This window comes from Talpa europaea, assembly GCF_964194135.1.
Source record: "Talpa europaea genome assembly, chromosome: 6".
Lineage (NCBI taxonomy): Eukaryota > Metazoa > Chordata > Mammalia > Eulipotyphla > Talpidae > Talpa > Talpa europaea.
In genome coordinates, this window is record NC_140072.1 from 21,885,207 (window position 1) to 21,908,625 (window position 23,419).

Sequence of the window (23,419 nt, forward strand, 5' to 3'; positions counted from 1 at the left end):
AAGTATTTTGTAAAGATTGATTATCCATATTCCACATTTATTGTCTATAATCCATAATGAATTTTAATTAAAGCTCAATTATCTTAGCTAAAACCAATATGTTTATTACAGTATTACCTGTTGCTAAAAAATGCACAAAGCCTTAGGACAGAAAGGTTTTTTTAAATACTAAAGTATATATTCTTTTAAAATATTTGTGCATATTGTACTAGGCAACTGAAAAAGTCATTTTAGCCTTTAAAGCTTATAAAATCACAGAAAGAGAAGACATTCAGTGGTGATGTTTAAGAAGCAATAATAGGCAATTGTTTTCAGCAGTAGTCATTCACCAAAAGTAACCATTACTAGAACTCCATGTAACACAAAGAAATAACTTCTCAGACTTCAATATTTTTCAGTTTATCTTGATAAAATGAAATGAGCCTTGAGTTGACATTTGTTTAAGCTGAATGATGAGTATATGGTAATTCATTATATTGTCCTCTAAATTTTCCATAACAACAATAAAAAGAAAAGAAACAAAGAAAAAAGAAAAACAAGTATGTCAAATCTTGCTTTTAATTTTCATATATTGTATATACTTACTTGCTGCCTTCTCCACTGTGAACCCTTAGAAGTCAAGAACTGTATCCTATTTGACTTCTTATTCCCAGAGACTTATATAATATAGTACTTAGTAAACACTCAATGATGTTGCTTGAGTTAATTACAAAATTATCTGTGTAGGCTAAAAGGGGAAAGAAATTCTGGATGGTCTCACTTACATGTAGAGAAACCAAACAAAGGGTCAAATAAAGGCAAACTATATAAAACTAATCTTTGAAAACTGACCATCTGAGGCATCCAAGTGGCGAGCAGGAGAGCAGACTTAAGAGGGAGCTGGGGAAGGGGTTGGGGGGAAAGGGGGGGTAGGGTAGAATACAGGGGACTGAAGCTGAGGACTCTGCTTTTATGGTGGGAGAGCTGCTATGACCACACCTAAGGGGAGAAATCCTATATTGTCAAAATGTTAACAAGGATATAAAACAATGGTAATTCATTAATAAAAAAAACTATTTCTGTGAAAGCTTTTAAATGATTGGATGACATTTTTACACTTGGTTAAATCACTTTGGTCAATGAATCTCAAAATTGAACATATATTAAACTCAACTAGAGGCTCATTAAAACAACTTGAGTTCCAGATTTTGTGATCAAGGAGATCTCATTTTGTCAAAAATTCATGTCTTCTTACAAGTTTCCAGGTGACACTCATACCTCTAGTCTTGAGACTATACTTTGGGGAACCACTGACTGAATTCAATAATCTTACCAGCTCACATGAAAGTACTAAATATATGTACATTTATCTTATAGGGAAAACATTAGGTGAAAAAGCTATATCTAGAGCACCCATGAATGGATATTGTCATCTGTGGTAAGTACATAGAATTTGTGAGTCTCTTTAAATTCTGACATACCTCTTTATAAATGATAATTGACTCCTTTAATCTGTCCATCACATTCACTGAAACATGTATTTAGTAAATAGTCCAGTAACTGTTCTTGTTCTGTTTATTCTCATGTATTTTTCAGTATGTATATCTTAAATATATTTAGGTTAATTTTCACTGAAGATTTCATAAATGAATCTACCATATTCAGTGACTTTGTATGTAATAAATTCTAATTAAATCTAATTTAATATAACATTTTGTTTGACAGCAAATACTAAAATGATATCATGTTTCTAAATAAAATATAGGGAGAATGCTTCAAAGAATAAAAGCACATTAGCCTCTTCTTATACCTTCATGAGTAGGATATACAAATTTCACAAGGCAAAGACAAGCCATTTATAATGTAAGAAAGATTTAAAAAAGGGAATTTCATTACTTAAATGGGTATAGGTGAATGTCTTAGAGGGAAAAAATTATTGAATATATGTTTTAGTTTAAATCCTTTGTATGTTTAGAATTGTAAAACATAAATAAGAAATATGTTGTTTTCAATTAATGCTTCCTTTTACCTGTATTTCCATGTATATAATGTTTTTTTAGTTTCTCGGTTGTTTTTTTTCTCCTGAGTGATACAGGTATACTTGCTGCTTAGGAAGATAACATTAATTTATCCCCCTTCACTCAGCCCTAGCTTTCCAGAAATGCACCCCAGTTTGAAATTATTTTATTTCTCTGGGGCACTCTTAGGCAGAACCTCTCCCAAAGGCTCACTTTCTATAAGACCACGTTTCTCCTAGGAAAGATTTATTTTTGCCCCACCAAAGTGAAGTGCAAACCAGTTTCCAAAACAGACCTATTTCTTTACTCTGCTACCAGCAGGGGGAGCTCCACTCATAAACTCTTATCTTAAAAGCTTTCCTGGGCAGGAGTCAGGTGTGTAACCCTTTTTATGTACCCTAAACGCCACTAAACACATGCCAAAATAAGATTATCTTTTGAAACCATCTTCACTTGACTTAAGGTGAAATGCAAGTCTAGCCCCAATTATCTCCCATGAAAAGGTAAATGGTGGAATCCGTAAAATCCGAACAATTCTATCAACAGAAATTCTCCCTCCAGGTCTGTTCCTTCCACAGTGAATTCTTTGTGCTCACATAGCCTATAGCCAGAGGTAGGTGAAGGGTAAGCTTGGCAGAACCTGTGAATCATTTCTTTAGTGTGTCATGTATGGGTACTGTGTTTGTGTGTGTGTGTACACACACCATGTTACCACATCTTTATTCACTCACTCATCTACAGACACAGGTTGTTTCGATATCTTAGCTATCATAAATAATGCTGTAATGGGCATACAGGTGTATAAATATCTTGAAATCCATTTAATGAGAACAAATTATGAGAAAAATTACTATTAATTCTCTTAGAGAGTTTTTTAGTCTGTCTTTCCCAGTCTGGCTACTTCTTCTTTGTTCATCTTTTTGTTCTGAATTAACTTCCTTGTTTATAACTGTGGGGTTTAATCTAAAGTTATATCTTACTGACGCACACAGAGTAATGATCCAATTGTCTTTCATATGATTTCTTATTTAGTATTAGTTTTTTATTTAAAAATAGTAAAGTCGGGTCTCCCCTGGTGGCGCAGGCGGTTGAGCACAGCGCTGTGAAGCTGTCTGCAGTCTCTACAGCGCCAGTTCGATCCCGGCCAGCCAGCAAGGGTCCCACATGTTGCAGCAGACCTCTCCTGCCACGCCCGCTGCTCCCCTCAGCAGCGTATTTCATCAGTCTGCCTGTTCTGTTCCCCGCTCTGTCTCTGGTGAATTCTCTCACCCTCCTGTGCATCTGGTCTGTACCCCGGTTCTTGTATAAATCAATCAATCAATCTTTAAAAAATATAATTAAGTCTACTCAGTTAACACTAAATTCAAATTTCAATTTTACCTTAATTCATAGAGCTTATTATAATGTGTCTACTGAATATAAGAGTTCTCATTCCATAAATAGTGGAGCTTTAAAGTGATGAAAAAAGAAAGAAAAACTTTGACTTAAGAAACAATGGATGAAATTTAGGTTAATTATAATAAAATGTCGAGAAAAGATCTTGTTCTGCTGGAATCTTTCTTAATATGTTAAGATATTTTTTCTTTCATTCAACATCACAAATGTTGACAAACTGTAGCCTATAAGCATAGTGACAAAGTCGAGTAGTTATAACAGACTCTTTGACCCTAAGATTTAAAATGTTTGCCATCTAGCTCTACAGCAAAATTTTGGTTTATAAGGTTATGTCATAGTTTATATGCCCTCAGTTTGAAATAAAAGATGCAGAGTTTATGAGTAGTTACTATAAAGGATTGACATTTGGGGGAATAACTGAAAAACAAATACCATTTTAAAGACTTGTTTTTCATCTTCATCTTTTCTAAAGTAGAATTGCTTTGTATATGAGCTGTATAAGCTTTATCAACTTTCAATAAGATCCTATTGTTTTTGTTGCACCAGCCTAAAATACTCCTAAAATCAAAGACTGAGATCACCAATAGATTGCAGTTTTTTGGCAACAGGCTTGTCTCTTGTGCTTTTCCCTCTCTCGCTTTAACCCTTCTTCCTCCCCTTCCCCTGTTGTGTGTCTCAAGTTATAGTTTGCCTGCTAGTTTTCTTTTTTCCCCCATTTTATGGCTAGAGTAGATAAGGCAGTGTGCTTGTGTGTAGGGTGGTAAGGAGGGCTACTCATAACCAAGGATCAAACAAGTGGAAAAACAAAATCCAGTTCTGGGACTCTCTGGTGGCACAGGGGGTTGAGCGCAGCCCTGTGAAACTGTCCGCAGCCTCTGCAGTGCTGGTTCAATCCCAGCCGGCCGTGGAAATACCCACATGGTGGGGCAGACCTCTCCCGTCTCACCCGCTGCTCCCTTCAGCAGTGTTTTCGATCCATCTGCCTGTTCTGCTCCCCGCTCTGTCTCTGGTGAATCTTCTCACCCTCCTGCACCTCTGATCTGTACACCAGTTCTTGTATGCATAAATAAATAAATCTAAAAAAAAAAACCAAAAACAAAATCCAGTTCTTATATTCTTATATACTGAGTGTCCCTTCTATACAATAGTCTTTCTCTGCTTTCTTGCAGTATAAATAGCATTGACGCTGAATTGTCTTTCTTACTACTACAGGAAGCTAATGAGGTTATTCCAGCAGTTGTTGAAACAGGATGTTTGTCAATTATTAAAGATATAGTTCAATATCAATACAAAGAAAATACAGAATTTTTGTGAAAGCTTAGTTAGAATGACCTCTAGATGGAGGTAATAGACCATATAGTGAATCAACTTTCTTCAGAGTTCCCATCAACCTGAGAGTTTATGAAATACAAATTACAATCCCATTTTTTAAATGAAAAATACATAAAAATAACTCATGCATGCACACACGTGTGTGTGTGCACGCGCACACACACACTGAAATGGGTGAAATTGATTGCCAGAAAAGTGATGATTCTTTGAGGAAAAGAGGTCAGGTAAACTCTGAATTTATCATGTGTAGAAAGATAAATAATATTTTAGACTGTTAAGAAGCATATTTTAGAAAGATTATGAAAAACTATAAGTCCCTAGTGAAGTTTTTTTATAAGAAAAAAATACAAATTTCATATAAAGGTATTCATAGTTCATGGATTTTTTTTCATCACTCAGAAACTTGGAGAGAACGTGCTGAGAGAGCAATATAAGAACAATATAAGAACAATACTAGCAATATAAGATTGACATAAGTAGTTCTAATTTTCAGAAAATAGAGGATTGATGCCACCACTAACGATGAGTGAACATGTGCTCTTCTGTGATTCCAACAGTCAGCTAGATTGTTCTTTGAATTTCTGGATGAAGATATTCAAATAGACCCAACATAAGATATTTCTAAAAATGTGACATGCTCTTTTACTTCTTTACTAGTAGGTAGAATAGGGAAATTGAGCTCTTATATCTATATTTAAGCAAAGCATCAAGGTAAGTTCACATATAAATTCTTGTGGACAAATGTGTGGAAATATGGGCAAGCAACTGCTGGCTTGTCCGTGACGATGGAAAGTTTGGAGGCAAGTTATTCAGCAGAATAGTTTTGGCTATCTCATTGTCAATATAGAAATAAGTCTAGGATTCCAGGATGAATATCTTATGTAGTAGTGTACTCAGTAATTTTTTTGGGTAATGAAGATTTTGAAAGCATGCTTATAAAACTTGCAAATAACACAAAACGGGAGGGAAAGGCATATGATGGGTGATAATAGCAATTCAAAATTTTTTCACGTGTTGAAAAAGATACATAACCAGGTGTAAAGTAATAGGAATAAGTGTGGAAGGAAGGATGGAGAGGAAAGTGTCAAAATGTAAGAACACTAAGAAAAAACAAATAGAAATTTGAATAAAGTGTAGAGATCACTTAGTAATGTTTTAACATTGGTTCATTGAAAAATTATGTATTGCTATCATATGTCAACATGTGGTAATGTAGTAAATGTACCATAGCCTGTAAGGTATAAACAGTGGAGGAAACTGGGTGTGGGTCTACAGGGACTCTGTTCTGTCTTTACAACTTTACCGTGAATCTCAAGCTATTTTAAAATAAAAGTGTTTCTTTTTTTTTTATAATAAATTTTATTGTTATATTCCCCATACAATTGCAGCCCCCCATTCTGACCCCAATCCCTCCCCTCCCGCCCCCGCCCCTCTAAAAGTGTCTCTGGTTCACAGTTTTTTGTTGATTTTGATTTTCACTTTCTTATAGTTATTCATTTTCCTGGTCCCTTATTTAAGTTTTCTAGATTCCTGCTATGAGTGAGACCATCCGGTATTTTTCTTTTTCTTTTTGGCTTATTTCGCTGAGCATGATCCCTTCCAGCGCCATCCATGTTGCTGCAAATTGCATGTGTTTATCTTTTTTGAATGCTGAGTAATATTCCATGGTATATATGTACCACATCTTCTTGATCCAGTCATCTATTTTTGGGCATTTGGGTTGTTTCCAAAGCTTAGCTATTGTAGACAGTGCTGCTATAAACATAGGGGTGCAGGTGTTCTTTGGAATTGATGTTTCTGTGTCCTTTGGGTAAATACCTAGGAGTGGAATTGCTGGATCATATGGAAGCTCTATGTTTAGTAGGTCCAGAAATCTCCACACAGCTTTCCACAGTGGTTGGACCAGTTTGCACTCCCACCAACAGTGCAGAAGAGTTCCTTTTTCTCCACACCCTCGCCAGCATTTGTTGTTGCTAGTTTTTTTTTTTTTTTTTATAGAGGCATGCTTTCTTTATTTGTTTGCTGGTTTGTTTGTTTGTTTTGTTTATACATGCACTGGGTACAGTCAGAAGCGCGGGAGGGTGAGAGAATTCACCAGAGCCAGAGCGGGGAGCAAAGCAGGCAGAAGGACCGAAGTACACTGCTGAGGGGAGCAGCGGGTGGCAGGAGAGGTCTGCACGCCATGTGGGACCCTCCTCTGGTGGCCGGGGAGCAGCCGGGGATCGAACCGGCGCCGCAGAGGCTGCGCGCAGTTTCGCAACCCAGCGCTCAACCGCTGCGCCACCGGGGAGGCCCTGTTGCTAGTTTTTTTAATATGTGCCATTCTCACTGGTGTAAGATGGTATCTCATGGTAGTTTTGATTTGCATTTCCCTGATGGCAAGTGATGTTGAACATTTTTTCATATGCCTGTTGGCCATTTGCATTTCCTCTTCAGAGAAGTTTCTTTTTAGCTCTTCTGCCCATTTTTTGACTGGATTATTTTCTTTGTTGTTGTTGAGTCTCATCAGCTCTTTGCACATTTTTGTGATCAGTCCTTTATCATTAGTGTTGGGTGCAAAAATGTTCTCCCAGTTGGTGGGGTTTCTCTTTGTTTTTGTTATTGTCTCTTTTGCTGTGCAGAAGCTCTTTAATTTGATGTAGTCCCAGCTGTTGAAATTTGCCTTCACTATCACTGCTTTGGGTGATGTGTCTGTAAAGATGTCTTTGATGTGCAAATCACGTAGTGTTTCGCCTATATTTCCTTCTATATATTTTGTGGTTTCAGGTCTTATGTCTAGTTCTTTAATCCATTTTGAGTTGATTTTTGTGTATGGTGTGAGGTAGTGGTCAAGCTTCATTCTTTTGCATGTAGCGACCCAGTTTTCCCAGCACCATTTATTGAACAAACTTTCTTTGCTCCAATGCATAGTCTTTGCTCCTTTGTCAAAGATTAGTTGACCATAAATCTGTGGGTTTATTTCTGGATTTTCTATTCGATTCCATTGGTCTGTATGTCTGTTCTTGTTCCAATACCATGCAGTTTTGATGATTATGGCTTTGTAGTATAGTTTGAAGTCTGGGAGTGTAATGCCTCCATTCCCTTCTTTTTTTTTTCAGGAGAGCTTTGGCTATTCGGGGTTTTTTGTGATTCCATATGAATTTCATCAATAATTGTTCTATTTCTTTGAAGAATGACATTGAAATTTTGATTGGAATAGCATTGAATCTGTATATTGCTTTTGGAAGGATGGCCATTTTAATAATGTTTATTCTTCCAATCCACGAGCAGGGGATGTCTCTCCATTTCTTTGTGTCTTCTTCTATTTCTTTTAACAGTGTTTTATAGTTTTCTTTGTATAGGTCCTTTACCTCTTTTGTTAGATTTATTCCCAAATATTTGATTTTTTTTGTTTCAATAACAAAAGGGATGGTTTTTTTGATTTCTTCTTCTTCAGATTTATTGTTTGTGTATAGGAAGGCTACTGACTTTTGCGTGTTGATTTTGTATCCTGCCACTTTACTGAACTGATTGATGAGTTGAATTAGCTTTTCTGTGGAGTTTTTGGGGTTCTCTACGTATAATATCATATCGTCTGCAAATAGTGATAGTTTGACTTCTTCTTTTCCTATTTGGATTCCTTGGATGTCTTTCTCTTGTCTTATTGCCCTGGCTAGGACTTCCAGTATTATATTGAAAAGCAGTGGTGAGAGTGGACATCCTTGTCTTGTTCCAGTTCTTAATGGAATTGCTTTCAGCTTTTCACCATTGAGAATGATACTGGCTGTTGGCTTGTCATAGATGGCCTTTATGATGTTGAGGTATGTTCCTTGTATCCCAAGAATTTCAAGGGCTTTTATCATGAATGGGTGTTGCACTTTGTCGAAAGCTTTCTCAGCATCTATTGATATTATCATATTGTTTTTATATTTCTTTTTGTTGATGTATTGGATAACGTTGATTGATTTTCGGATGTTACACCATCCTTGTGCCCCTGGAATGAATCCTACTTGGTCGTGGTGAATTATCTTATGGATACATTGTTGGATTCTGATGGCTAAAATTTTATTGAGGATTTTTGCATCAGTGTTCATTAGGGAGATTGGCCTGTAGTTTTCCTTTTTTGTGTTGTCCTTGTTCGGTTTTGGTATTAGTGTAATGTTGGCTTCATAGAACGTGTTTGGTATTGTCCCTTCCTTCTCAATTTTTTGGAAGAGTTTGTGAAGGATAGGCACTAATTCGTCTCTGAATGTTTGGTATAATTCATTTGTAAATCCATCAGGTCCTGGGCTTTTGTTTTTGGGGAGGTTTTTGATTACCATTTCAATTTCGCTAATTGTAATTGGTCTGTTTAGGTGTTCTATTTCTTCTTTATCTAGCTTTGGGTGATTGTAGAGTTGTAGGAATTTGTCCATCTCCTCTAGATTGTTAAACTTGTTTCCATATAACTGTTCATAGTAGTTACTGATTATTCTTTTGATTTCTGCTGTGTCCGTTGTGATTTCTCCTCTTTCATTGATGATCCTGTTTATTTGTGCTTTCTCCCTTTTTTCCTTTGTGAGCCTGGCTAGGGGTTTGTCTATTTTATTGATTTTTTCAAAGAACCAGCTCTTGGTTTCATTGATCTTTTGGATTGTGTTTTTAGTTTCAATTTCATTTATTTCTGCTTTGGTTTTTATTATTTCTTCTACTGGTTTTGGGGTTTTTTTGTTGTTCTTTTTCTAGATCTTTGAGCTTCGAGATTAGGTTGTTTCTTTGAGTTCTTTCTTGTTTCTTGATGTGAGCTTCTATTGCTATATATTTTCCTCTTATTACTGCTTTTGCTGCATCCCATACATTTAGGATATTGGTGTCTTCCTTGTCGTTCAATTCAAAAAAATTTTTAATTTCTTCTTTGATCTCCTCATTAGTCCAGTGGTCTTCCAGTAGTGTGGTTTTTAATCTCCATGAGGTAGGAAAGTTCCTTGCCTTCTTTTTATGGTTTATTTCTAGTTTGATGCCTTCATGGTCAGAAAAGATGGTTGATATGATTTCAATCTTGGTGTATCTGTTGATATTTGTCTTGTGCCCCAGTATGTGATCGATCCTGGAGAATGATCCGTGTGCGCTTGAGAAAAATGTGTACTCCGTTTTTTTGGGGTTTAGTGTTCTATAGATGTCTGTTAAGCCCAATTGCTCTAGGTCCTTATTTAGAGCTTTGGTTTCTTTACTTATTTTTTGTCTTGTTGATCTATCCATTGTTGATAGTGGTGTGTTGAAGTCTCCCACTACGTATGTGTTTTCTCTGATGTCTGTTTTCAGAGAGGACAACAGTTGTCTGATATATTTTGGTGCTCCTTCGTTTGGTGAGTATACGTTAATGAGTGTTATTTCTTCTTGAAGTATTGTCCCCTTGATCATAATGTAGTGACCATTGGGGTCTCTTTATCTTTTTGAGTTTGAAATCTGTTTTATCTGATATAAGTATAGCTGTTCCTGCTTTCTTTTTTGGTCCATTTGCTTGTAGGATTGTTTTCCATCCTTTAACTTTGAGCCTATTTTTATCTTTTGTAGCTAAATGTGTTTCCTGGAGACAGCAAAAGGTTGGGTTTTGTTTCTTAATCCAGGATGCAACTCTGTGTCTTTTTATTGAAGAGTTTAGTCCATTTACATTTAGAGTTAATATTGATATGTTAACATCTGTATTTGCCATTGTGTTTGTCTTTCCTTTGATTTTATTTATTTATTCTTTTAATAACTTTTTTTTTTTGGCCTTCTTTCATTGTTATTCGTCCCTCTGAGGTTCTGGCTTTAGGACTCCTTGTAGTATTTTTTGGAGTGGGGGTTTAGTTGCAATGAAATTCCGGAGTTTCTGTTTGTCTGGGAAGGTCCATATTCTTTCTTCAAAGAGGAAGGAGAGCTTTGCGGGATAGAGTATTCTTGGTTGGCATCTGTTTTCTTGGAGTCTGTTGACTATGTCCCTCCACTCTCTCCTTGCCTGTAGTGTTTCTTCGGAGAAGTCTGATGTCAGCCTGATTGGCTTTCCTTTGAATGTTATCTGTTTCTTCCCTCTTGCCAGCTTCATTATTTTTTCCTTGTCCTGGATTCTAGGGAGCTTTACTATTATGTGTCTTGCTGTATTTTTTCTTTCGTCGTGGAAGTTTGGTGTTCTTCTTGCTTCTTGTATATCAATTTTCAGCTCCTTCTTCACATTTGGGAAGTTCTCTTCAATTATCTCTTTGAATATTTTCTCTGTTCCTACCTCTCTCTCCTCTCCTTCTGGTATTCCTATAACTCTTATATTTCCTTTCCTCATGGAGTCAGATAGTTCCCGAAGTCTTTCTTCATTCTTTTTCCTTCGTACTTCTCTTTCCTTTTCTGTTTTGGTTCTTTTTATTTCTGTGTCTTCAAGAGCACTTATTCGTTCTTCCATTTCATCAATTCTGCTTTCATTGCTTTTCCCAGAATTCTTTAGTTCTTCCACTAATACTTTGATCTCCTGCATTTCTTTTACTTCCCTCTTTAGGGACTCAATTTCATTCTTCTGATCGTTGATTATTTTTCCCTTATCATTGTTTTCCTTTATGACTTCTGTCAGTTTTTTAATCACGGCAATTTTAAATTCTCTTTCTGGAAGGCTCAGAAGTTCTTCCAAGTTACTGTCGTTGCAATCTGGGGGCTGGTTTTCTTTTTGTGGTGTGCTTTTTCTCTGGAGAGTTGCTAGGTTGTGTGTGGTTCTTCTCCTCCCTACTGTCTGTTTTCTAATTTGCCGTATGCGTTGGGACACTGTGTTGTTGGGACTGGCCGGCATCTTGGGTGAGCTTCTCTGCTCCCCTCTGGTTCCTCCAGGAGTCATCTGTCAGTTTCAAGCAGTCTTTATTGGAGAAAGGTCCCTGTCCTAAAATGTCGATGTGGGGACACACTCCCCTGTGCGCCTGGTCTGCCCCGGCGGTAGGTTCCTGCTCCCCCTCTGGGCTTGGACTGCAGGCCAGAGGGGGTCTGTCGTGGGTGAACTTCCCCCGCTCACCTCTGGCTCCTGAGGAAGCCTTCTGCAGGTAGTCTTTACTGAAAAAATGTCCCTGTTCTAAAATGGTGATGTGGGACACACTCCCTGCGCGTCCGGTGTCAGGCACACTCTTCTGCGTGCCTGGTCTGCCCTGGCTGTGGGTGCTCGCTCTCCCTGTAGGCTCAGACTACTTGTTCGGAAGGGGCCGGATGTGGGCTAACTCCCCAGCTGGCCACTAGCTCCTTCAGGAGCCTGTGCTGGCTTCAAGTCGCTAGGTGGCGCCAGAGATCTCTCCTAGAGCCCTTGGGGAGCTGATTTTCCACCCCGTGGGACAGGGAGCAGAGCGGGGATGGTAGGGTACACCTCAACGGCTTTGGGGTGCTGTGTCTGCCTTGTGCCCCGCCGTCGTGGGGAACCCACGCCCCTAATTTCGTGCCCCGGGTCTCAGTTCCAAAGCCCTCAGTTCCAGGACGCGGGCTGTAGCCCAGATCAGTGGCGCGGGAATGGCGCCTTTTGCACCGCTCCCGTGCCTGGGCGCCTGGTTCCTGCTTACTCAGGGAGGGACCTTCACCTCAGTGAGGACCTCCGCGCGTCTCCCCGCAAGCCTAGGTCGTCTCCCAAGCCTAGGTCGCAGGCGCGGGGACCTGGGCAGCCGCTATCCCGGTCTGCACTTGCTTTTCAAGCGCGCCGAGCGCGCCCTTTTCCGCGCAAGCTTACCGGCAGCCCGGGCTGTGTGCGCGTCTCCCGGGGTCTTTGTTCTTCTCTAATGGCGCCCGGAGCCGTTCGCGCACCGCAGCGGCGAATCCTGCAGGGTTCGCCTCAGCTCCCGTTCACGGGGTGTGGTGGCTGCAATAGTTCCTTTCCACTCACAGTCCCGCTTGCTGCGTCCTTTGTTCTTGTTGGCCGTTTTGGTTTGTTGTTTCCCTCCTCTCTGCCGGGAGAGTGCCACCTCTGTGGGCGGGGGAGGGGAGCAGGGTTCTGCGCTTCCCTCCCTTCTAGTCCTCTTTTATGGCCACTTTCTTCTTCGGGTAGTTTGCTGGAGTCACCCGTTTATCTTCCGTGTCCCAGTTCTCACTGGGACCTGCCGCTTTTCCTCCCTATTAACTTTTTTTAATGGGAGATCTTTTTTTTTTTTTTTTTTTTTTTTTTATAGAGGCATGCTTTATTTGTTTGCTGGTTTGTTTGTTTGTTTTGTTTATACATGCACTGGGTACAGTCAGAAGCGTGGGAGGGTGAGAGAATTCACCAGAGCCAGAGCGGGGAGCAGAGCAGACAGAAGGACCGAAGTACACTGCTGAGGGGAGCAGCGGGCGGCAGGAGAGGTCTGCGCGCCATGTGGGACCCTCCTCCGGTGGCCTGGGAGCAGCCGGGGATCGAACCGGCGCCGCAGAGGCCGCGGGCAGCTTCACAACCCAGCGCTCAACCGCTGCGCCACCGGGGAGGCCCTAATGGGAGATCTTACTCGCAGCGTCTCCTCGCCGCCATGTTGCTCCGCCCCCTCCAAAGTGTTTCTTTTTTAAAGTGGCTTAAGGTTGGTTTTAAGCTCAAAAAATTTGGGAAATGGCGATTCCCATATCAAAAAATGAGGAATTTAAGGATGCAGTTGTGTGAAATTTTGCTCCCCCATCTGGAACTCTGGGAGGAATGACATAGAACAGAATGACAGAGTCATTCAAAAGAACACAGGGCAGCCAAAGGTGATGCTAGCGGTTTTCACAAGAGACCTCAACAGTCATTTCCAGCAGTCTTTCCTTAAAAGTTCAGTCTCTGGTAGGTGCAGACAAGTATGTGAAATACAGTCTGATTTTAGAATTTGTAAGAAGTAGTAGTATTTCCTGATCTGGCTACATTCTTGGATCATCTTTAATAGGTTAATTTAGTCATCATTTTTGCTCCTAGAATAGAAGACTTTTTGGTTATAAAGAAATTGGAAATTAAGAGGTCAAAAAAGTCATCACTAAAAATGGTCGACTAATTGGTTGTGTATAAAATGAATGAAATTATGTGATCTTTGGTGTCCAGGAAGGGTCTTCTGCTCTAGATTAAAAAAATTGTAATTTTTGTACCTAAAAGTTATGCTTATCAAGATACTCAAAATTACATCTCCTATTTGCTATTATAATAATGCAAGTGAAAATAAACACCTACTCTTAAAATAATTCCAGTAAATGAGTATTTTGCCTCAGACAGAAACACCATGAAATAATTGAAGACCTTTGCACAAAAACACTCTGAATGTGAAAAGTAATATATTCCCAATATTTAGAGTAAGCAAATTGTTGAACAAATATTGCACCCAATTTACAGTCAAATAATTATATCAATTTTGTGTTCCCAATGGAAAAAAGAAAGCTTTACAAAAAATCCATGGGATACTCTTTTCTAGTTATGTACTGAGGGATTGAGGCACATGGGGGATTTTTTGGAAAAGTATATTTTAAAGTTATCTTTAACTTTTCCTCATTTTTAGTCATGATATTTATTTTATTTTCAAATGACATTAAAGGAGACCATGACATCATTATTGACCTCATGTTAAAGTAAATATTTATTGTTGTTAGCGTCCTGGCACCTATATGAATACTTTGTTAAACATTAATGAATGTCAAAAATTCACACAACACCCACTGTTTCTTTTCCTTTGCAGGTATGCAGTTTTATGTGGCCATGTATCTGAGTTTGAGAGCTTACAAAACAAAGTGAACTATGGACAGCATTTCAAGGTATTTCTTGATATTAAAAATGTATTGGTGTAGCTTCATGTTCCACTAACAGGTATTAATCAAATGATTCAACAAATTAACTACTAGTTACTAATCTTTGATTACTCAGAGCTATTCTGCTTGAATTATTTTTTTCTTTAAATGAAATGGCAGTCTTTAAATAGTATTGTGACAAAAAGAATTAAAACTGTGGGTGATTTAAGATGATCATTTTAGATCCTGAATGAAGTCACATAGTGCATGGGTATTATTTTTTTCAAAGACAGAGGATTAACTTATTTTTCACGAGATCCTCACCATCATAATTAGTTAATATTTTCCACATGTTGACTTGGTGGGAAAAGTAGAATCCCCATCAGAAGTGCCCTGTAGGGATGGACAAAGAATTCTTTGCTTTCCAGCTTCCTATAACCATTTTGACAATACCAGGTGAGTAGTTTCCTCTCCCACCTAGTTCTGCTGTTCTTTCCTCCATTATACGCTAATCATTTGCTAGGTGTAAGTTTGCCTCTGAATCAGTAAGTGTTATCTAGGCAAATTATGGATGAACATTTGCCTTGGATGTTTTCTGTTTTTATAGTAACATTTTGGCTTTAAATTATCTGTAGCCTAATTAAATCATAGTCACAGTTCTGGTTCTAGCTGCGAGCAATTGTTTTTGAGAATTGAATTATTGGTAAGACTTCAATTAATGATGGGGTTTGGGGGGGAGGATGAAACAGCACTGTAAAGCCCCTGTGAATTCACTGAGTGCACTTCTATCCAATACTTCCTGTAACTTGGGAGATGATATTTCTTTTGCATTTTCTTTCAGGACCATCTAGATAAGGCAATCCTATTTTTACCTGAAGAACCCTTTTTGTATTACCTCAAGGGAAGATACTGTTACACTGTAAGTTAAATACTTTTATCTATAAATTTTATTTGAGTATACTAAGATTACGTATTTTCAATGGCTTTTGCTTTACCAGATGCCAATGGTAGGGAAAATTATAAACTCAATACATATTTGATGAGTTTATAATTTGTATACTAATGTGATTTGATGTATTTTGTCCTTACTACAGCAGTCACATGCTTCCTTTGTGCTCTCTCCTCTGCATTTGTGATGTGCACCCTGGACTGGAGCACTCATCTCCATTTTGTGGGAGGGATTTTTTTCATTTATCAGACTATATTGAGCATAAATTATGTGCTCACTTGCGTTAAGGTTAATAAAACACTGTCCTTGTCTTCAAGGAACTTGAAGGGGATGTGAGATGCAATGAATTAAGATAGATTCTAAGTTGAAGGCCCAGTGTCTTAAATGACTTTAGTTTACGGAATGTTAGCAGAATGTGAAAATGTGTGTTGAGATTTATGAAAAAATTACCTTGAAGAGAAATGCTGTTTCTGAATGAGAAAATTAGGGCAGGCAAGAATAGTCTTTTAAATATTCTTGAAAGCGATAAAGAATAAATAAAGGAAGATCGTTTTTATTGAGCACCTATGGTGTGCATTTAATACTTGATATTTCTTATTTTATTTAGTACTTCTAATAGTGCTATAAATATTTTATATTATTGCAGCTTTAAATATTAAGAATCTGAGTCTTCATGAAGGTGGGTAATGCCCCCTAAGATTTAAAAACCGTCGACTCAACATCACATGAGTCTAGTAGTTAGACATATATTATTTATTTAGGCTTAAAAATGCCAAGAAAGAAATTTTAATTCAAAATGAATCCTAATCTTCAGACCATAGATAAATGGCAGAAGCTAAACCTCCTGGAGGAACACACCTTCTCAGAGTTATAAAGTTGTAAAACTCTTGCAGCATGGCCTTGCATTGATGAGCTCACAGTCAGAAGTAGAGGAATACAAGAGGAAATAAGATGTCAGAATGACAAGTCAACAGAAGTGAACAAAAAAGAACAGAAATAGACCTAAACATATTTCAGATTTTGGAAACACAGAATATAGAATTTAAACATCTATGGATCATGTTTCAAAAAAATTAGAAGAATTAAGGGGAAAAAAAACAAGAAGTATGAAACTATAAAAATGTCAAGGAAAATTTAAAAAATGATGAAACAACTTTTTATATAAAAAGTATATTAATTGATAGTAAAAGAAAACTCAGTGGAAAGGTTTAATAGTACATAGCCACTCCTTAAGAAAGAATTCATGAACTCTCAGTCTAAAAATGTTACCTGGAATGTTGTCCAGAGAAACAAAGAGATGGAAAATATGAAAGGAAGAATTAAAAAAAGACATGGAAGTGAAGTAAGGATACCACTAGTGGTAAATTTTAGGTAACTAATAAGACAAGAAACAAAAAAAATACATAAAACTTTGGAACCTCACATTTAATCATCTTGATCTAATAGACATCTATGAAAATATGTATCTAATCATTAAAGGGTACATGTTTATGTGGAATGTTTTCTAAATTCGACTTTATGTAAGGTCGTAAAGCAAGTCTTAATACATTTCAAAGAATTGATATACAGGGTTTCTGATCATAATGCAATTAGAAATAAAAAGGCAAAACAACAAACATACATCTTGAAATTAGATATCATGGGAAAGGATAATAAAAACCAAAAGGAGATGCTATTTTAGTCTTACCCATTGGATAAAATTTAAAAGTATCTATGTGAGATAATTTCTTTTGGAGATGCTGCTCTTTGGATCAGGTTGGGAGCATGAAATAGGCAAGAAGAGGGCAAAGGCGGGTCTTAACAGCTACTGCACTCTGTGCAGAGAATCACCATGTGCTCATCTCAGATTCACCATCAGAACAAACAAAATCAGCATTACTTCCTACCCCTCCCCTTTTCTCTGATTGAATACAAATCTTCTTATGTGTATTTCCAAAGGGTTTTTTAACCAGTGGTCTTTGAGTTAGTTTGTCAGAATTGTGGAAAAGAAAGACAAAATATGACAAAGGCAATAAATCTCATATATTTATTATTTATGAATATGTTTCTGTATATTATATGATGTACATACATATATACATACCTAACTTGGAAATGATTATTTATTCAAATGGTGAACAACTTTCAAAAAGTGATGCTGCTCTATATTTGCAGGTCTCAAAACTGAGCTGGCTTGAGAAAAAAATGGCTGCTACTCTGTTTGGAAAAACACCATCCTCAACTGTAGAAGAAGCTTTGCAAAATTTCCTTAAGGTATATTTTGCCTGTTAGTTATTTGAGTGCCAGACTGGCTGCTCTCTCCACCTGTCCCTCCTACCTTTGTTAATGAAGTCTTTCTCCTCTCATGAGTAGACCTCTTACTGAAGCCACAGTTTGAACCCTATGTTTGGCATGTTCTGTTCGAGGGCTCTTGTAATGTGTTTTAAATCCAAACTATTTCTCAGTGCTTCAGGCTACACTCTAGGTCCTAGGTGTGGCAGCCCTGACTACCAAATCCAAAAGCAGCTCTCCAGGTCATGGGAGTATGTGCAAGAGCATTCATGCCCTGATTATTAGACTTAGGTCCAAAAATTCTTGATGAGGCTAATATGGAGACTAATCTTAAGGAACTAAAGGATGCAAAAGGAAGAGTTATTTCGTAAACCACTTCATAAATTGCAAACAGTTCTCTGGAACATTCTTGGAGCATCAAACCAAGCCAGCATTTTTATTCCTGTTTTAAAATGTATAATTGCTATGCTATAAAACTGCCTAGTAATATGTGTGGTGCACACATGCAACTATATACACATCCATATAATCAACTTCCTATTGGGCTAATCCTGTCCCCTTTCCAGGGAACCAATTATAGAATCTTGAAAGATGTCTTTTCTTTCCCTTCCTACCTATTTCAGATTTGTAACCATATAGACAAAATTAGGCCCTGAATGGTATTGTCCACCACATTGTACTTGGTGATATTTTTTTGTTGTTGAGTATCAATTTTGTAGAACTGAGAGGGAATTGAGCTACCATACAGTCTCAGAGTGTAAATGAATTTCCTCATACTTCTCTGAGCTAGCTACTGGCTTCTCGAGTGCTTAATGGAAAATTTAGTGTGCTGAGATCGAGCACAAAAGAGTTCTAGGACGATCCTTTTCTTATTTTTTATTTAGTATGATCCTTTATGTTAAAAAAGAAAGGAAATCAAGACCATAAGAACTTAATTTTTTCGAGTGTCACACAAAAATCTACAAAAGAATGAAGTTTGTGACTGCATCATCCCCATATTTTCACTTTCTACCACTGAGAATTAGTAGTTCACTTTAAATGTTATAAGACTACAGATCATGGTATATTTGAGATAAATGATTTATAAAAGATGCTAAATTATAACAAATTAAATATTTCTTCATAATATCAAAGTTATAATGGGGAAGGGGGTCATATTTTCAATACACTGCACAAAAGTTCTCTTTTTTTTTTTAAGATTTATTTATTTATTTATACAAGCACTGGGTGCAGTCAGAAGCACGGAAGGGTGAGAGAATTCACCAGAGCCAGAGCGGGGAACAGAGCAGGCAGACTGACAAAATACACTGCTGAGGGGAGCAGTGGGCACTGCTGGAGAGGTCTGTGCACCATGTGGGACCCCCGCCGGGGATCGAACCATTGCTGCAGAGGCTGCAGGCAGCTTCGCAGCCCAGCGCTCAACCACTGCACCACCAGGGGAGGCCCTGCACAAAAGTTCTCAAGGTGCTTACAGACCTGAAATATTATAAGATAAAATCAAGTTATTAAGAGGCAGAATAATGTAGAAATAGAGTGGAAGCTCTGGAAACTCTGGTATCCCAGTTCTACTACTTACTGACTGATTAATATTGGGCAAGTTACTTAGCACCACTCTGTCTCTCTTCCCCAACCCCTCTCTCTCTCTCTCTCTAATCAATAACATGGAGATAATAGTACCTGCCTCATAGTGTTGCTGTGAAGATTAAATAGGTTAATAAAAGTAAATTGCTTAGTAAGTGCTCGATAAATCCTGTAGACTGTTAGCTTTATTAAAATGTAAACACCATGACAAACCATCTTGGGGACCTTGACTTAAACTCTGTCTGAAAAATCCATTCCAAGGTGCTTGTCAAAAGAGAGTGAGAAGCACCAGGAATGCTGCTCCCCATACTCCCTGCAACAAATTGAGAGTAAAACTGAAATGGAGAAACATTCACCTTCTAATTTTGGAAATTCCTGGACTGTTTGTGTCTTGTAAAACAAGCAATTTTTTTTATAGCTTTTTTTTTTTTTTAAGATTTATTTATTTATTTATTTATACAAGCACTGGATACAATCAGAAGTGCAGGAGGGTGAGAGAATTCACCAGAGCCAGAGGGGAGAGCAGAGCAGGCAGAAGGACCGAAGTACACTGCTGAGGGGAGCAGCGGGCGGCAGGAGAGGTCTGCGCGCCATGTGGGACCCTCACCTGGTGGCCGGGGATCAAACCGGCGCTGCAGAAGCTGCGGGCAGCTTCGCAACCCAGCGCTCAACCACTGCGCCACCGGGGAGTCCCAAAACAAGCAATTTTTGTAAATATTTTACAGCTTCTCTAGGGTTCTGCATCCCTCTGGGTGGGGCAGGATCAGGTTGGGAGCAGACTTGCCTTCCATTTATAACTGCAGAAGCTCACTGTGAGGCACAAGCTGGCTTAGGGTCCCAGGAGAGCCCTCTGGTAGCAGTGCCATATACCGGAAAGAATTCTTAGTTACCAGTGATAAAGAAAAGGAACTGGTACACTAAAAATTAGTAGATGAGGAGTAAAGTACTTCATAGTGTTCTCTTGTTAAAATCTATAAGTAGCTCTATTACTTGTTTTAAGGATTTCTCTTTTCCATGAAAGTACTTGCTATCTTGGACTTCATAGTATTCAACTAAAGTGGAATGTGTTGAAATAATAAATCAAATATTAATGTCGTGGAAGATATTGGCCATGTGACATCAGTCATGCTCCACTCCAGTTTTCTGTGTAGACTATGAAATGCCCATAGCTTGTTCTTGGGCATGTGTAGCAGCAGTTGGCATTGTTCTTAAATGGAAAAAAGGGAAAGCATAGAGATGGTTATACAAAGGAACCCCAAAGCCTTAGAGCATCTCATTGCTTTGTCAACTTTTTGACCATAAAAGTAATTTCACTTTAATGGATAAAGTCAAAAGCTACGTTTCTACCCAAAGTATACTTGAAATAAGATAATTTAGATATGGGGGTGCCTCCCTGGTGGCACAAGGGGTTAAGCACAGGACTATGAAGCAATCCTCAGCCTCTGCAGCACGAGTTCAGTCCCCGGCTGGCCAGGGAGCAACCCACATGGTGCAGCAGACCTCTACTGACTCGCCTGCTGCTCCCCTCAGCACTGTACTTTGGTCAATCTGCCTGTTCTGTTCCCCACTCTGTCTCTGGTAAATCCTCTCACCCCCCGCATCTCTGGCCTGTACCCCAGCTCTTGTATGCATAATTTAGATATGATAAAACCAACCCAAATTCTGATACAATTTGCCTATTGTTTGATTTAGTGAACCATATCCTCTTCAGTGGCTACTACTATTGTTTTAATATTGCCCTGTTATTCTCTTTTCTCTTAAAATCAGGTTGAAGAACTAAACCCTGGTTTTTCTAAGTCCAACTACATGTACTTAGCCAAGGTAATGAAAATCACTATTTTAAGACCACTTTGAGTCCATTACATAAAAATGTGATTATCATTATATTGATTTTTTTTTAGTGTTATATAGATCTTGAACAGAAAGCTGAGGCTTTGAAGTTCTGTAACTTGGCATTGCTGCTGCCTTGTGTTACCAATGAGGTAAGTCCAAACAGTGACAATGGTGCTCTTGCCTTTTCAGTACTATTCCAGTGTCAGACACCATCCACTGACTTAGATACATATGAAGTCTTCCTTTTTATGTTTTACTAAGGTAACATTTGTTTTTAGCAGTATATTTCAGGTGTACATCATTGTAAATCAGCATCTGTATATACTATGTTACAATCACCAGGGCCTGGGCCTCTCCAGTCTCTGACTGCCACCTCCATATGTGCCTCTGCACCCACCTTCCATCACACATGTGCTTGGATCTCTCCCTTCTGATGCAGTCTGTTTTGGTCTCTGAGGTGCAAATAAATAAACAAAACAAATAATAAAGTCTTAAAATCTGACAGTGAAATCAGAGGGAAGGGGTTGGGGAAAGGAATAGGTGGAAGGGGTAAATGGATGTTGGTCTATGGTAAATAGACCCTTGGTGGTGGGCATGCTTTGGTAGATATGTATTAAGGTGTGAAACTATACTGCTGAAACTTAAATAGCATTGTAAGATAATTGTTACTCAATTTAAAAATGAAAGTTTCCCACACATACCCCTAAAAAAATACATATGGTATCCTACAAAGCACATTACATAATTTTAATCTTAAATATAAACTCCCTGATAAAGTCAGTATTGGAGTGTGGATTTTTCTGGAGGCTCAGATCTCTTCAAATCCTGCTGCTAGGGCTAGTATTACCTCCACATCTTAGTGTTGAAAGAGAAAGCAGTGTTATCCTTAACACGCCAGTAAGATGTAGTGAGTCAGCTTTCCTGGAAGGCTCTCCTTCCTGTGTCCCACCACTCCAGGCCTGGTAGAGGAAAAATCTGGAAAGAATTCCCTACTTTATCCCAATTCACAGAGATCTGAATCATGTCTGCTCCTTAGAAATTCCCAGTTACTTTCTAATGGTCTTTCAAAACATCCCCTCACTCAACAAAGGCCTGTCTCAAAGAACCTAGAGTATCAGGACAATGTGATGTTTCACCATGTATATATTTTTTTTATAGGATAAGGATATACAGAAAATGGTGGAAAAAATGATCACTTCCTTGAAGAGGTAAATAAAAGAACTTACTCTTCAACAAGTCAGACATGGTCTACTAAAGGTTAAATTAATTAAAATTCTGGGTTATTTTTTATTATCCTTTTTCTTTTTGATGTAATAGTAATGTGCTCAGATGTAAAGGTAAAACCAATCTCTGCATTCAGTAGCACTACAAAACTAATCATGTTTTTTGGAGAATTCTATTTCCTATAATGTTAGTACAAAATGATCTTTACAAATGTATGCTTTATATTTTTTCCTATCAATAAACAGTAGTCTTCAGTATATTTCTCTAAATAAAATATTTAAATTAGTGCAATGAAATGAACTCTGGTGAGTTATTGTTGCTTCAGTGGAAATTTTACAAAAGAAAATCATTTCATTAAAGTTGATGAAGAGTGGGGAAAAAATGGGAAAGGCCATGAACTTGTTACTGGTAGAAGAGAAAAAGTAAAGGAGATATATCATAATTAATAATGAGGAAGATTATTAATTTTTCTGTGAAATTTAATCAGTGAAATTATAATAACCTGCTGTTTTACTTTCAAATTAGCAGAGATTTTTTTTTCTTTCAAGAAACATTCAGTGTTGGCAATGATGCTGTGAGGTGGACATTCTCATATGTTGCTGGTGAGGGAGTTTATTTTTACACAAACATTTCATAAAGTGTATCCATAACCTTAAAAACATATTACCTCCTTACTCTCACAATTTCATTTCATGGAAATAATCCTAAAAATAAAAAGTACAATTATTTATACACAGATTCACAACAGCATTATTTGTTACAGAAAAAACACTATGTCCAACAATATGAAAGCAGTTAATCATATTAGACTATAACTACATTGAATTATTTTGACATTAAAAATAATTACAGAAATGTTATAAGAAAATGCCTGAGAATCTGAAGTGCAAAGATAAGACAAACTATTATATACATATCATCTCAACTATATGAAAATGTGTGTAGAAAAGGATCTATTGAAAATATCCTCAACTCTCCCAGATTTCAAGCTATAGTACAAAGCCATAATAATCAAAACTGCATGGTATTGGAACCAGAACAGACACATGGACCAATGGAACCGAATAGAAAACCCAGAAATAAACCCACAGATTTATGGTCAACTAATCGTTGACAAAGGAGCAAAGAATATGCACTGGAGCAAAGAAAGTTTGTTCAATAAATGGTGCTGGGAAAA

The 23,419-nt window shown here is 37.8% G+C and overlaps 1 protein-coding gene across 2 annotated transcripts in view; it reads left to right on the forward strand.

Annotated features, from left to right (window-relative positions):
• RMDN2 (regulator of microtubule dynamics 2) overlaps window positions 1–22,230 on the forward strand; it is a gene marked incomplete at both ends in the record, with an annotated part of 36,344 nt that extends 14,114 nt beyond the window's left edge. The window contains 7 exons of one of the 2 annotated variants that reach the window (XM_084235852.1): window positions 1,357–1,417; window positions 14,336–14,411; window positions 15,226–15,303; window positions 17,488–17,586; window positions 20,953–21,006; window positions 21,087–21,167; window positions 22,177–22,230. In XM_084235852.1, coding sequence (XP_084091978.1) covers window positions 1,357–1,417; window positions 14,336–14,411; window positions 15,226–15,303; window positions 17,488–17,586; window positions 20,953–21,006; window positions 21,087–21,167; window positions 22,177–22,230 — 503 coding nt within the window. The remainder of the gene's footprint in view (window positions 1–1,356; window positions 1,418–14,335; window positions 14,412–15,225; window positions 15,304–17,487; window positions 17,587–20,952; window positions 21,007–21,086; window positions 21,168–22,176) is intronic. The other variant, XM_084235851.1, reaches the window with a different exon arrangement.
• Between the last annotated feature and the right edge of the window lie 1,189 nt (window positions 22,231–23,419).